The following is a 14,615-nucleotide window of genomic DNA, read 5'->3' on the forward strand; positions in this document are numbered from 1 at the left end:
CATCACTTTCCCAGGGATAGGGAAAAGGGATTTCACTCCTTTATTCTTTTGAGGCTGATAAGTTTAGCSCTGTACTTGATAATTTGTGTCTCTTGGTGTCTAGCTGTGCATCTGCTCTATGACTGGCATCTCCCTTCCCTGGCCTCACTTCAAAAGGGTGGGCAGTCTTCCTGTGAGAATTTGTCCCCCGGGCTTGTGGATTGAGGGGGGAATAAAAAAAAAAAAAAAATCCTAATTTGTCCTTCCTAGGTAAATTTTGCATATCCCATGTGGAAAAGCTTTGTAAACTTGCAAGAGGAAAGAATATCTTGTAGTTCGTGGTTTTTTTTGTTTGTATGGGTGTATGTGCATGCAAAAAAAATGTTTATATGAATATTGCACATATATATTACAGATATGGGAGATCWGTATAAAATACTTAATTGTAATTATTCAGTTACTGTCAGAAGAATCCCTGTAGCTCTGCCTAAGTTGTTTTGTGGCATTTTTTTTCACTTCTTTTGTGTTTGTGGGCTTTGTCTTGCAGAGTTGGAAGAATCCAGGGATTTCAAGTTCTGAATGACGGGCATCTTACAAGATCTCTACAGCGAAGCTGAAGAGGCAGATGCAGCTCTGAGTATCAGATCGAGTGAGCTTGTGTGTGTACTGCATGTACATGAATATTGACACATTTCTGTCATCACGTAGACTTATTCTTCAGTATTCCTGAGAGCTTTGCGATTGATGAAAATTAATTTAAGAACCAGATGGAGCACGTTTACGGCACAGGAATCAGTAACTCATGGAAGGACACCTGCCACTAGTGCTCAACTTTCCACATGGTGTTCACGGGTGAAAAAGGTGTGCAAGAAGAGGAAGAAAAAACACCCTCTGCATACAAGAAAAAACAATAAATACCTCCCCAGTCAAAATCAAAAATTACGAAGGAGCTGAAAGAAGACAGAGTGTAAAAGAAAGTGATTCTTATTGCAGAGGAATAATGATTGATCTTTGGTACATGCTCCATTGGGCTCAATAGACTGTGACCAAACTAAATTGTGAACCACATGTTGAGTAGTGATGACTGTAAGTAAGTAAGTTCAGGAACTATGGGACAACTCTGGACATTGAACTGAGCAAACCTCGTTGTCCTTCTTGAGTTAGCCAGGTCATCAAACTTGCATATTCTTTTTCCCTCTCCTTTTTTCCCTTTGACTTACTGTGGTATAAATACTAATTAATTGAGCTCATAAATGTTACTCAAATAAAACGATTGGAGTACTTCATATGTTTCCTTCTTGTACAGCTGCAAATGTTGTGTCTGGAACTATGAATCTGTGCTGTAGACAAGCATCAAGAAGGAAAGATCCACTCAAACAAGCAAGGAAAATATCTAGAGAAATAGTGCAACCTGGAAGCCAGATTTTTAATGCTGTTTCTTTTTCTTTTTTAGATTATATTTCTTCCTTTTGTGAATTTTAGAAGATTCTGAAAGAGTGCTTACTTGATGTGCTTTAATTCTGGCATTTGTTTTTGCTATAGGATGAAAAATCTGTGATTCTTTGTAGCAGGAAAAAAAAAGGGAAAAGTAAAAGAAAATCAGCTTGACTTCTAGTCTGTTCTGGAGGAAACAATCTTCACGGTTCGCCCGAGGCAAACTTACCTGCTTTGAAAGCTAAAAGCTGGAGAGCATTTTTGATTCTGCTGAATGAAGAGGGGGTTTCTTTTTCCTTTGAGTGTGGCAGCAAAAAGTGGGAAAGCAGGCAAGCTAGCACGATAAACAGCTCGGGCTTATGTCTCTGGTGGAAAAAAAATCTCTGCAATGACAGTTGGATTGGCTTTGGATTGCAAAACCTGTTGAATCCAGCAAGTGGTTCAGTACGCAGAGGGATTTCCCACCTGGCCTGGCACAGCAGTGTCTGCCCCTGGTCGGGGCTGTTGTTCCACACGGTCTGTGTGCCTTTTTTTCCCCTTTATGCAATCTCTTTCAGCTTTAGCAGCAGAAATACATCAGATGGAAAAGGCATGCCAGAGGGCAGCTTGGAAAAGATGAATGTCATGTATAAACATATATATGTATGTGCGTGTGTCTAAGTTTCTGCAACTGAACTCTTTGAAGAAAATCTGACTGGAGGAAATCTTAAAAGCCTTAAGTTACTTGAAACCTACACATTTGCAACTCTCTGTCTCTGGAATTGCATTACGCTAAACTGGAATCTCAGGCTGTATAAAGATTATATCAAGTTGAGCAAAAAGATGACTTAACCATTTCTTGAGCGCCTCTTACGAAGTAGCTGTTTCTCCAAAGGATACGTGCACCCTCACTCTATGGACTCAACAACAAAAATGAACCTGAGTTTTTTTTTTAAGTGTTACTTTTTTCTTAGCCAACTGCCATCATCTTTTATAGAGGAATTTTTCACTATGCATTTGGTGGATATTTATAAACACTGACCCCATCCTCCTCCCTTTCAATGATCTATCCCAGGTCAGTCTTATCAATAAAAGAATTGATTTAACTTTTGTGCACTAGACATTACTTTCTTATGTCCAAAAATAAAATATTTAAAAAGCATGTATGCAGCAGTGGAACATGGGCCTGTTCTTTGCAGCGATTCCAACATCCTCTGCCTCTCCTGGAAAGGGAGAGTCCCCAAAAGCGAGAAGGAGAAACCGGTGTGCCGGAGGCGGTACTACGAGGAAGGCTGGTTGGCAACAGGCAATGGCAGAGGAGTTGTAGGCGTCACTTTTACCTCCAGCCATTGCAGGAGAGACCGGAACACCCCTCAGCGGATCAACTTCAATCTGAGGGGCCACAACAGTGAGGTAAGCAACCTGTGTGTTACAGTTAAAGGTCGACTCTGAAGGCAGCTTTCGAAATGTTAGCAATAACATTTCTGTAGTGTTTCTGCTTGGAAGTTGATRGGATGGTATAGAGGAGGCTCAGGCCTAAGCTGAATGTGTTCGGAGTCTGTTGGAGTCTTCACTAGAGTTGAAGTGAGAGGTTTGTGGCAGGGAGMAAATGGTGCAAGGTTCTCTAGAAGTGGATCTGGGTTTGGTTTGAGTTTGTTTATTTTTCCTTTATTTTTCAGTACCTCCCAGTTTCCAGGCACATTCAATAAACACATACATGGGCATCAACAAGGGCTTATGTGGTATGTAAGTGTGGCTTGGAAGACTCGGGGAGCACTCATGCATTTCTTGCTGTGATAACTTCCTGGAAAGTATAGATGATGTCCTGTAGCATATAGAATATCATGAGCAGGTGTTAGGAGCTTTGTTCCTTACTGTTAAATCTGCTCTGTAGTTAGGCCACATTTGGATGGGCTCATTGAAAAGCATTTTTCCAAATCAAAGCTTTAGTCTTAGACTAGTGAGTGGAAGGATGGAATACGTACTGAAGTTGATGAACGCTGTTTTTCTTATCTTTTTGCAYTGCTTATTTGACTCATATGTTGTCCTTTTGGCATAAGCACTATCCAAGGCGTGATGGCTTCTGGTCCTGTTGTTAACATCAATGGCAATCCTATTAAAAATATTAGACTCAAAATTAAGTGCTTCGGTGCTATCTGTRCGCAAGAGCATGGGGGTAGTGTAAGTTCTGTTTAGTGAATGTTGGCGAGAGAGGTTTTAAATATATTTGTATAGAACTCAGTCCAAAAAYTGTAGCCATTTTTTTTCCAAAAGGAAGAGTGGTGTTTGAATCTAGGATTCTGGATCTTTAATTGTCAGTATCAYTTTCAATTGCAAATAACCCTTTGTATTTTTCAAGCGAGGTACAGTGCTTGCTCCTTCACCTTTTATTATTTCTTCTCACTTTTGTCGTTACCTGGTTTGTGAATCTGGGCGCGTGTCGGGGAAATGGGAGAGCAGGTGCTGCCCTTGGGCTCGTGCGGCCCTGCTGCGGGGCAGGCCTGGAGAGGGGCGACCGGGGGGGAGCCTGTGCCCCGCGAGCGAGGAAGGGGCCGCTGTCCCCGCCACCCCTGGGGTCTGGGCGCCTCCTGCTCCTCCTCGGCTGCCCCAGCTGCAGGAGGTTGTTGCTGGGGCTCTGCGACGTTGCTTTGGGGACTGTGCGGCGGCGCTCTTAGCGCAGCCCCTTCCCCTAATAGTTACAGGCGCCAAATGAAATGGCAGTATTCYGTGCAACATTTTGGCAGCTGCTGTTCTTAATACGTGCTGGGTCGAGCAGCTGTTAGTGAAGAGAGTTGTGGTTGAGTAAATAATTTTCCTGGTTGTGGGAAATGGGCAAATGCTATGAATTCACATCTCTGCATGGGGTTACAGAGCTGCTGTGCTGCTGTCAGACGTGCAAGGAATAAAAAAACGTGTCTGAGGGCACCCAGCCTTCTGCAAGGCAGCTCTGACTGTGATCGGGTTTTCCCACTGTCCCAGTTCCTTGAGCCCTGGAGTAAATGAAAGTCGGTGCACACAAGGTGATGGTCTGTGCAATGCTGTTTGCCAGGCCTCTACTGAATCTTGTGCTCTCCTTTCAAAGGAGAATCCTGCTGCTTTTGGTAGGATAGAACTGTGTCACAAGACTGTTTTATTTGCTAAAGGCATGTAGCTGAATGGGAGAGTAATTTTTTTCTTAGAAAACACCTTTCTTTCTAAATCTATTTGTTGAAAGTTTTTTTTAAGAAATAGACCAAATTGTTGAACAGCACAACTACCTAATGTATCCATAAGAAAAATACTTTGTTTTCCCCTTCTTGTTTTAAAAAACCAAGCCAACGCTGCCCTGTGTTTTCTACCTGCCATCTTGCGCAATGGGAAAGATGTTAATTTTGCAAGCGGGTCCTGCCCTCTGYGCTGATTAGAGCTACATTTGTTCAGAGCGGCCTCAAAGGGGTGCGACTGACTTAAAACTAAAAGCCTGGATGTTTCATTGACGAGTGCTTGGGTAGTGTAGTGGTGTTTTACGCCCAGAAACGGTGGTTCATAACCCTGTATATTCTCTCTAGGATRCAGCTAATGCCACAAGTCAAGTTTATTGCTTTTCTCACATACATTGCTGCTTTAACACTAGCATGCAGTTAGCTACGTAGTGTGAATTGCTCTAATGAACAAAGTGGAAAGGGGAAAATACAAAAGCTATGCTTTTCATTTGGGATATAATTAGCAATATGTTGTGGGCAGAGTCGTACCTGGTGTTTCAGTTTTAGGGCAGAAATCTGGGCAAGGTAACAAGGCTTTGGGCAAGAACGTGACGTTCCTATTAAGCACCTGGTGCAGGTGGATGCTTGCACTGTATACTGCAATGCTTTTATGGGTGTTGAAGCTTCACCAACGTGTTTTGGTGCCTGGCTCTTCTTCCTGGCCATGCCAGGAGGTCCTTAGCTTGCCAGAGCCCCTTGAGTGGGGATCCCTGCAGAGTGACTGCYGTCCACGTTGGGCACTGCAACCCGGGCCTCTGTTGTGGCGGTTCCTTCAGGCTTGGCCGTACCAGCTGGCACCTGCAAAGGGGCGGCTGCCTTTCTGGAATGGGCACGGTGGTGCTGTTGTAGTTCCTAAGGAAAGCTGTGGAGATGGAGGTGAGCACGTTCCACTTATTCTGTGACAAGAGGTGGAAATGCTGCATTTTTGTAAGAGAGCTTGTGTTATCTTGGGATAATGTGTTACTGTCCTGATCATTTTTTACAAGATCCTAAAAGGAAAATGTAAGCAGCCAGGGACCAAAGGCAGAAGCAACTGTGATCTGAAAGGAGGGAGCAACGTGCCGGGTGGCTGTGGCTGCTTTGCCTGGCAGAGGAACCTCCTTCTCTCTCTGCCCGCTGCCCCTCCAGGAGGTTGCCCAGTGGCCAGCACCGGTGTGAGCCGCTGCCACTGTGGCCAGGCACGGGGGCACGTGGGTCTCTTGGGCTTTGGGGGGAACGTGCCAGGGAGGCTGCTCTGCAAGGGATTTCTTGTTCAAGGTCAGCAGGAATTATAAAAGGCAGGGAGACGTGCTAGAATATGGGAATTGGCAGCCAAAGAGCTGTAATGTAGTGGCCTAAAATACCCTCTCCTTCCCTGCACTTGTAATCCTGGGCAGAAACAGAGAGCGAAACYTGGGCATTTTGATGTTGACTTAACTTGGCTTCACTTGACTGCACTGGGGAGTGTGGTAGAAAAGTGCTTGAGCACAGTCCTTTCATGTCTCTGATTTATTTCATTTACAAAAATTTAAATGCAGAATGCCTATTAGCTTCAGCAAGGCTAGGGTTTAACCCAGTGTGACTGTTAGCTCTGAAGCATTTCAGGCAGAATTCCTTTTACAGCAGCATGAAGACACCTGTGTTTTTAGCTTCTGGTCCGTCCTGAGATCTCTAGCCTATTTCCAGGGAGATGTGTGAAAGATGATTAAAGTGAGGGGAACTTATCCTGGCTAAGCTTCAATTTGCGGTATGAGGAACTTCCCTTCTGAAGGAAAAAAATACCGGATGTCTGCAAATCAAAACAAGTTGGTGCTGCCATGCTTTAATGTGTTCCGCTGGGTCAAGTTGTTAAAATGCAAAGTTGTTTTTTTATGGCACTTAATGTTTCTTAAGTTATTATCTATTTTCAACAACGTGTTTTTCATGTGTGCGTTCTTTTCATTGTGGTAACTAATACAACAATTTTGAAATACTAAAAATTCAGCCTGCTAATTAGTGAACCGAAATAATAAATAGTAATGCAAGAATATGCAAATGCTGGTGCAGCATATTCACTAACATGCTGAATACTCGGTAAGAAATGCTAGACATGCTCACTAATGTATGCATAAAATAAATTGCTCATTTACTTATCTTTGACATTTTTAGAGTGTCTTTAATGAATTACTATAATTAGCTGGAAAAAAATGCCTATTTTGTTTACCCTGAGGTTAGAAGCAGATAAGGGCATAAACATGTCTCAGCTGGGCTATCAAATGCATTCATTTTTAGATACTGGTTTTTCAGAGGAGCACTGACTTTACAATATTGATAAATGCTTCTTGTGCTGTGTTTGCTAGGGTAGCCTCTGGACAGCTGGGGGCTTTGTTTTATTTCGGAGTGGAAGTTGGTTATGGTTTTTTTTTTTTTTTTTTTTAATTTGCCCTTCATTCCCTCTTCCTCTCTGGGGATGTCTGTGAAAGTTCCAAGCAAGTGTGGCAAAATCTTTGCACAAGTCAATTGCTTGCATAAGAGAACTTCAGACAAACAATCAAAAAAGGGCAGAAAAACCTTTCTTTTTTTTTGACTTTGATACCTGTTTTAACTGTTTGAATGTTTGAATCTTTCTTAAGTGTAATTTTTATTCCTGACTAGAAGGAAAACAAAAACAACCAAATCCACAGAGGTCAGGAAATGAATCTTGGCCGCAATCACTTTGTTCAAGCATTTCTGGAAGAATTTTTAGAGGAGAAGGCTTAAGAAATATTTTTCATGTAATATTTTTCTTGCTTTGCTTTACTGCACAGGCAAGGCAGGACAAAGTTGGGAGGTCGAAGGAGTATCTTTCTCTAAAGCAAGCTAGAATAACAGGAAAAGTAAGATGAGCTTTTGTGCGTACAAGTAGCTCWAGAAGGATTTGCATTTCTGAAAGCCTGACCATAAAAATGGTCATATCTCTGTGCAAACCATGCCCTGCCTCTGTCCTTGAGCTGTTTTTGCTGTAGCAAAATCCCACTGAAGAGAGGAGCAGAACTAGATTGCTTCCTACAGAGGCCCTCTTGAACACAACGAAGAGCAGAGGAACGACTAGCGAAGGAATAGGTCCTGTGCGTGTCGGATGCACAGCYGGTTGGCTCCGGCTGCTTTCTGCTGCTCTTTCCTGAAGACTTTCAGAAAGGACAGACATGCTGCGATTTCATACAGGCTCCTTATTCTAGTTTTTTATACTGTCKCCTGTGGATTCGTACTGTGTGCTTAAGTGCTTTTCATCTCTTAAAGCAAGAATTAAGACTTCAAATAAATTTGAATCTTATTTTTTATCTTTACTATTAAAAAATGTATATATTAATGTGCTCTGTGGCCATTGCAAAAAGGCCTTGTATCCTTTTCCAGTGCGGAGTGTTTACTGTTCCTATTTGCAGTATCTCAGTCAGTTTGCAAACACCAAAGCAGGGACAAGTGTCCTGTGCCAGGACATCTCATGTGCAGTTTGTTTAACAAGTTAACCACTTCACATGTGTCCATGYGTGTGATAATGTCTTTTCAACACACACTCAGATGTTACTTCTGCGACTGTTTGGCTCTTCCTGTCTGTCTTCCTCCTCCCAGGCTCTCTCTAAGCTCTCCATGTTCAGGGGAATTTGGCTGCTCAGCACACTCTGCCCTTGCTGAGATAAGCAGTGGTCTGAGAACATAAAGCTGTGYTTATTGCCTCTGTGCAGCAGCTGAAATGTTAACTACGAGGTTGATTAGTAAATGTGTTATCGCAGGAGGATTTGTATTGGAGAGTGGCAGCTAAAAATGTAGTCTCTTGAAAGGTGCCATCCTTAAAAGTATGCAGAGGACTAAGTGACTAAGGCTGTAGTTTGAGAATACCTGTCACTTCTTGTTTTGGTAATGTCTTGTGTTAGGAATATAATGGGAGCAGTAYTGAAACAAGAATATGAAGTGGAAGAACATTTCATGTTACAGTTTCAGGCACAGATTACTTTAATGTACAAAGCGAGCAGTTAGCACAAGTTAGATTTCTCTGCGCCTAAAACTAGTGCTTTCTCATGTATGTCATCTTAGCAATTCTGCTTCTGTCTACAGCCACCCTCTTGGTCACAGATGAAAGATAATTCTTTCTTCAAAAGAATTACTGTTTTTCCCTTGAATGCCACCAATCACATAAAACTTACTGCATTTTCCTATTGCATTTCCAACACTTAACTTTTCCAGAATAGTATCTCCAGTGGCATCTCTGGATTTAGTCGTCCCTCTGCTAATTAAACAGCCCAGATCCTGCACTCCGCTTGAGAGAGAGAAATGTGCGTGTTGTAGGCCCTCCTGAACAGCAACAGTGTTTATTCATGTTATAGAAACTGTCAACAGCAGCATTATAGAAACTGTCAACAACACTTGTTTATTGAGGAACATGACTGGAATACATACGTCGCTGCTCTTGGAAGGCAAATCAGAAATCTTCTGAAGCAGTGTTTCCAATTAAAGAACTGCTGTTATGGGCAAAATTTATCCCAGTTTATGTTAAGTATTTATTGAGAAGGATGTAGGGCACAGGATATTTAACAAATTGGTTTGGAATACTCTCAGTTTAATAGGCACGTGCATGTGTTTATACCTTGTTATTATGTTATGGTTGAGATGAAGTCATTCTGTTGATTCAGCCCATTCAAATTCGACTTTGAYGTGGTATTATTATTATGTAATGTCAATGGCCCTGCTTGGAACAAGAGTCTCCTGAGGTTAGTCCCAGTGGTGTTGGTCCTGGTTTCTGTTGTCACCTGTGACTCTTCCAGGGAGCTCCCTGCTCACTTCCTACAGAGCGGGAAAGTGGGAAGTGGTTGTAGTCACACCAGCCAGGGCAGMGCGGTGCTTGGCGGCTGAAAGCACCATGGGTGCTCCAGGCTGAAGGAGCACATCGTGCTTCATCCTGAAGGATGTTAGTTGCTCCTTCTGCAGCTTTGATTTTTAATATTTGTTGTGATGGTTAAAAAAAAAAAAAAAAAAAAAGGCTTGAAGGAATCAGATTTCAGTTAGTTCATATGACTAGAAAAAGTCTAAGAACAATTATATTTTTATATACCTACATATATGTATTTATATATATATTTATATAATAAAAGGAAATATAATAATTGTAAGTCGCTGCAGTCATATAAAATAGACATATAAAGAATGTTCAAAGACGAACAATCATGAAGAAGTTTAGTTCCATAGAAAAATAAGCTGATAAGGAGCTAAACTCTTGGATCTGGAGGCTTCTTAAAATCTCATATGATATACTGGGCTAAACATTCATACAGAGCTTGCTAAATGTGCAGATGGATGAGAGATACCATGTCATCCCATACCCATTTAAAAACAAGCACAGTATGTCTTTTATTGTGACCTTTRGAGTTTTATCTAACAGTTCCTAAATTCTGTATGAAATGGGCATGAATCAAATGGTAGCTGGAGGAATAAGCTTTGTTTTCGTAGTCTGCTTATTCAGCAGTTGGCTTTGAAGCAAAAAGCAACAGTGTTGTCTGCTTTTACTATAACTGTCCATATACCTTCAGTGTGGTTTTCTCGCAAGCTCTACATCTCTACTGCCTTAGAGATTCACTAATGGCGATAACTCAGACTAAACTAGAAACACTTTTGATATGTGTGAGTAAGAGGGAAGTTGCCACTGGGTTCTCGTAAATATTTTGTTACTTCATGTGGAATGCCTCATTAATATAGTTCCTGAGAGTGAAGCTTTTGTACTGGAATGTGCAGAGATAAAGTAGCAAGTGTATCTCTTATCTGAAAATAATAAGGCATAAACATATAGAGGTAAGGGATATAGGCTTAAAAGATAATCTTGATGTTTTCAGACAACTACTTTTATATTTCTTGTGGCCCTCAAAACAAAACACTGAAATTATTTTAACCAAAGGAACTCTTGTTTCTTAGCATCATTTTTCTAATGCTCCTATCTAAGCTATTAGATATAGCTCACTCTTAGACATGTATTCTTAAATAACTATACATACAGTAGTAGTATCTGAGATATGGGSCAGATTTCCTAGAAGTTGTAAACTTTCATATATTATACTTGACCTGTTGAACAAGGGTGAACTTTACTGGAGGAGTATCCATTATTTGGGGGGACATTTATTCCAGCAGGGATTTTACTATTTTGATGCAGAAATCTGACGGGTAAATACCCATGGAGTGATAACAGTGTCCATAAGAGCAAGATAAGAACTCGGAATTTAGGATGAGGGGGGAATGAGCAGGACATGGGACAATACAGCACCAGGAAAGGCAGAGTGGGAATTTGGGGTTGTTTGGGTGTGAGAAGCAGGAGTAGCTGGAGAGGAGGCAGGGGGAGAGCAAGCTTATCCGCTACRGCCGCTGGAACAGACTTGGGCCTAGGTCCTTGCCACAGACCTACTGTTCTGAGCTCCTGACTCTCTGTTGTTTTGCAGATACTGTCAAAATAGTTTTGCCCTCTGTAATAAATGATCCAAAATAAGAATGACAACTTTCAATAGTTATTAGTTAAATGCAGATGATAGAGTTCAGTTCTGATGATTGTTTTGTGATTGGGGGGTGGATGTCAAGAGTGACATGAAGGTTTTCTGCATTTCTTTCGTAAAGCTTGGAACAGCTTGGCAGGCAGCCATTGCACATCGGAGAGAGAAGTTATGCTATCAAAATTATGAAACGTCAGAATGACATACAGTTGTCATGTCTCTGCATTTCTTGTGTATGTGCATACATATGGTGCTTCATTTYCTAATTGTCTGAATGCATACATTTCTTCTCCCCACCACTGGAATTGTGTTTCATTCAGTSCCTGGATGCTGTCCTGTGGATGAARGAAAGTTCCCCAAAGAAACTCTGCCTTATGTGTTTGGGAAACTCATCTGCAGTGARGGATACAAAGGACTGCTAGAGGAGAAATGAAATCCTGTAATTGAGGCAACTGAATGGTGTCATGGAGAAACAGAGAAGTGTGGGTTGTTGCTTCTTAAATGAGCTTTCACCCATGTCTATTTTTCATTTTCTAAAGTAATAATTTTACCATCTTAGGTGTTGCGAAGTTKAATTAAAATAGCTCTCATTCAGTGCTCAGATTCCCTAATTCTGCTCACATAACTCTTTGATCTTAAAGGATTTACTTTGGCCATTCTGATCTTGTTGATAGTCTTTTAGAGGACTTTGGTTTCACRAGCTCATCATGAGAGTTGGATCGTAAGTAGTATGTGGCCCTCCTGCACTGGCACCAAGGTGTTTCTGTGGTACATAGGTAGCTGGTTTTGAGTTATTCCTTGATGGACAATGCAGCCAGCTTTAAAATCTGAGACTTCAGGTRGCTAGTGCTCAGAATAAAAATGTTTATAGATGTAATTTTTATTCAGTTTATTGTGATTCAATCAGTTAATTCATTTTGGAAGCCCCTCTTGGAAGCTTCAGAACTATTCCAGGTTGTACTCAGAGGATGTATAACGAAGTTCCTGTTAATGGCAGATTTTAATAATTGAGTGCAGTGCTGTTGGCAATAATACTAGAGGTGCCGGGTCCTCCTTTTCCAGTTGAGCTTGATTTTTGGGGTGGTCTTGCAAAATTTGGTGTTCTTATATGCTGCAATTGCTTGCTTATTAGGGTAGAGTACTGCAGACTTTTAACAGAAGTCATGGAAGTACATTTTTTTGGGAAGAAGTGAAAGTTGAAGAAACTAAGAYAGTAAATTGAAGGTAGTAATTGAATTTTTCTACTTCTAGTTATTTCTAGTTAACTTCAGAATCACTGAGAAATGTGAATAATTTATCAACATTTTAATCCTTTCCAATGCTATAGTTTGAAAAATCAGTCTGAGCTGTTAATCCCCACCAGCAATCAAGGTTTGGGGTTTTGCAGGTTAGTGTAGGTCCCCTGTATCATCTGTTCAATATAACATATTCAGTAGTTTGGGGTTTTTCTTGGGGGGGAGGGGCAATTTAAAAAAAAAAAATCTATCTAGAGGAGTATTTTTGAGGCATGTGTAAATTTTTTATCTAATCTAAGGATAAAGACAGATTTCCATTTTGTTTTGGGGTATTTGTCCTTTTTCTTCCACTTTAAAGGAGGCATAAAAATAAATTCAAAAAAAAAGAGAAATCAGGTAATAAATTTGTTTTTCTCTTCGAAATTGRAAGTGTTTGAGCTTTTTCACTTAAGCTTTTCAAAAGCCACAACGCTCACTCTTAATCTTTGCAGTTGTGCTTAGAGAAAGTAGGGTGCTGATTTCTTCACAGAAATCGCAGAACAGTTGGGGTTGGAAGGGATCYTTAAAGATTGTCAGGTCTAACACTCCTGCTCAAGCAGGGTTACCTTCATACACTGCTTGGGATAAATAGGGCAGAGAAAACCTTGGAAATAGTCAAAACTGAAGACTTGAATTTTTCACTTCCTGGAAGCAATGATGCTTTAAGGTGAAAGCAAGTGAGTTGTTTTGGAATTAAAGGGTATTCTGAGATTTTTTTCATCTGCTAAAAGTTACTGAAATAGTTRTAGCCATGGTGCTCAGATAGCTGTTTGAAAGGCTGCCTGTCCACCTTGTGTTTGGTTTTGGGTGGTGATTAACAGGCTAAGAACTCTGGATCCTATTTCAAAATCTGTTATCTTGCAWTTTTCCATGGAAACAGGGCCTATCATTCTAAGGTAATTTTATACCACATTACAGGAAATTAGGAGTGAGAGAAGCTGGAATATATCTAGACCAGTGATGCCCAGTCTTTCTACTCAGATGGAGAAGGAGCATGTTAAGAGGCCATGATCTGTTTTGGCCCCTTCTCTGTCACATTTGCTTTGTGTGCACTGAAGTCACATGCCTTTCAGAAGTAACAGATTTAGTAGTACTTTCCAAGCACATCTTCTGTTACGTGGAAAGCAGAAATTGCAGGGATCCCAAAAATAAGTGTAAGCAGAATTACTCGCCCAATTGCTCCCATGGGGCATTGATCTCTGAGTAAGCAAGGGACAGGCTATGGATAGAATGAACTATTTGCCCTTGGAGAGATGATGTGTGCCCTCGATGACAAGTGGAGAGCGTGCTCCTCTCGCTGCTGCTTTCATTCACTCTGTTGAACGTGTTACCAGCACYGAGTCAGCGTGCCCTGTCGCAGCCTCCCGGGAGAGCTCTAAGCAGCCTTCCCTTTGATGCTGTTACCGGCAGCATCACCTGTRTGGTRTAGGGCAACCAAGATGATTAAGGGACTGGAACATCTCATACGAGGAGAGACTGAGTGAGTTAGCTTGGAGAAGAGAARGCTGAGAGGSGATATGATTAACATGTAYAAGTTCATGAAGGAGGAATGTAGGGAGGAGGGGATCAAGCTCTTCTCAGTGGTGGCCAGTGACAGGACAAAGGGTAATGGGTGCAAACTGCAACCCAGGCAGTTCCATCTCYGTGTGAGGAGGAAGTTCTTTACTGTGAGAGTGACAGAGCCCTGGAACAGGCTGCACAGGGAGGTTGGGGAGTCTGCTGCTCTAGAGGTCTTAAACCTGCCTGGATGCTGCCCTGTGCTCTGGGTGTCCCTGCTGGAGCAGGGGGATTAGACTAGATGATCTCTGGAGGTCCCTTCCAACCTCAACCATTCTGTGATTCTGTGTCAGCCAACTGAAGCTGCTCTGACACTGCAGGTAAGCTGTTCTTGAACCTGAGCTGTGGCAGGACCTTTAATTTGCCACCTCTGCTTAGCGCTGTATTTCATGAATGGAGGATTCTGGCAGCGAGACCAGGCTCAGGCTGCAGGATAGAGAAGACTGAGGCAGGATCTCAGTCGCAAGGATCCCAAATWGTCTGACATCAAGCAGCTGTTAAGCATTGCATTGTATGACAAGCTCCAGCACAAAGAGCTTGCTAGGCCTCCTAGAATAGCAGTCTRCTTTATGACCTGCCTTTACAAGTAGACCTATGTAGTAAAGTGCTTTGTGGTCCTTTCAGATGAAGGGCATTAGATTATGGTGCCTTTGGATATTTACCTCTAGTCTGGGCCTGCTAATTCA

General features: G+C 41.7%; 1 protein-coding gene across 1 annotated transcript in view; it reads left to right on the forward strand.

Moving 5' to 3' along the window:
• TULP4 (tubby like protein 4) overlaps positions 1-14,615 on the forward strand; it is a 128,642-nt gene that overhangs the window by 12,467 nt on the left and 101,560 nt on the right. Inside the window, exon 2 of the mRNA XM_026044356.1 lies at positions 527-2,805. Coding sequence (XP_025900141.1) covers positions 2,554-2,805 — 252 coding nt within the window. The 5' untranslated portion in view covers positions 527-2,553. The remainder of the gene's footprint in view (positions 1-526; positions 2,806-14,615) is intronic.

The sequence above is a fragment of the Nothoprocta perdicaria genome, unplaced genomic scaffold, assembly GCF_003342845.1.
Source record: "Nothoprocta perdicaria isolate Ctin4 unplaced genomic scaffold, notPer1 scaffold_36, whole genome shotgun sequence".
NCBI lineage: Eukaryota > Metazoa > Chordata > Aves > Tinamiformes > Tinamidae > Nothoprocta > Nothoprocta perdicaria.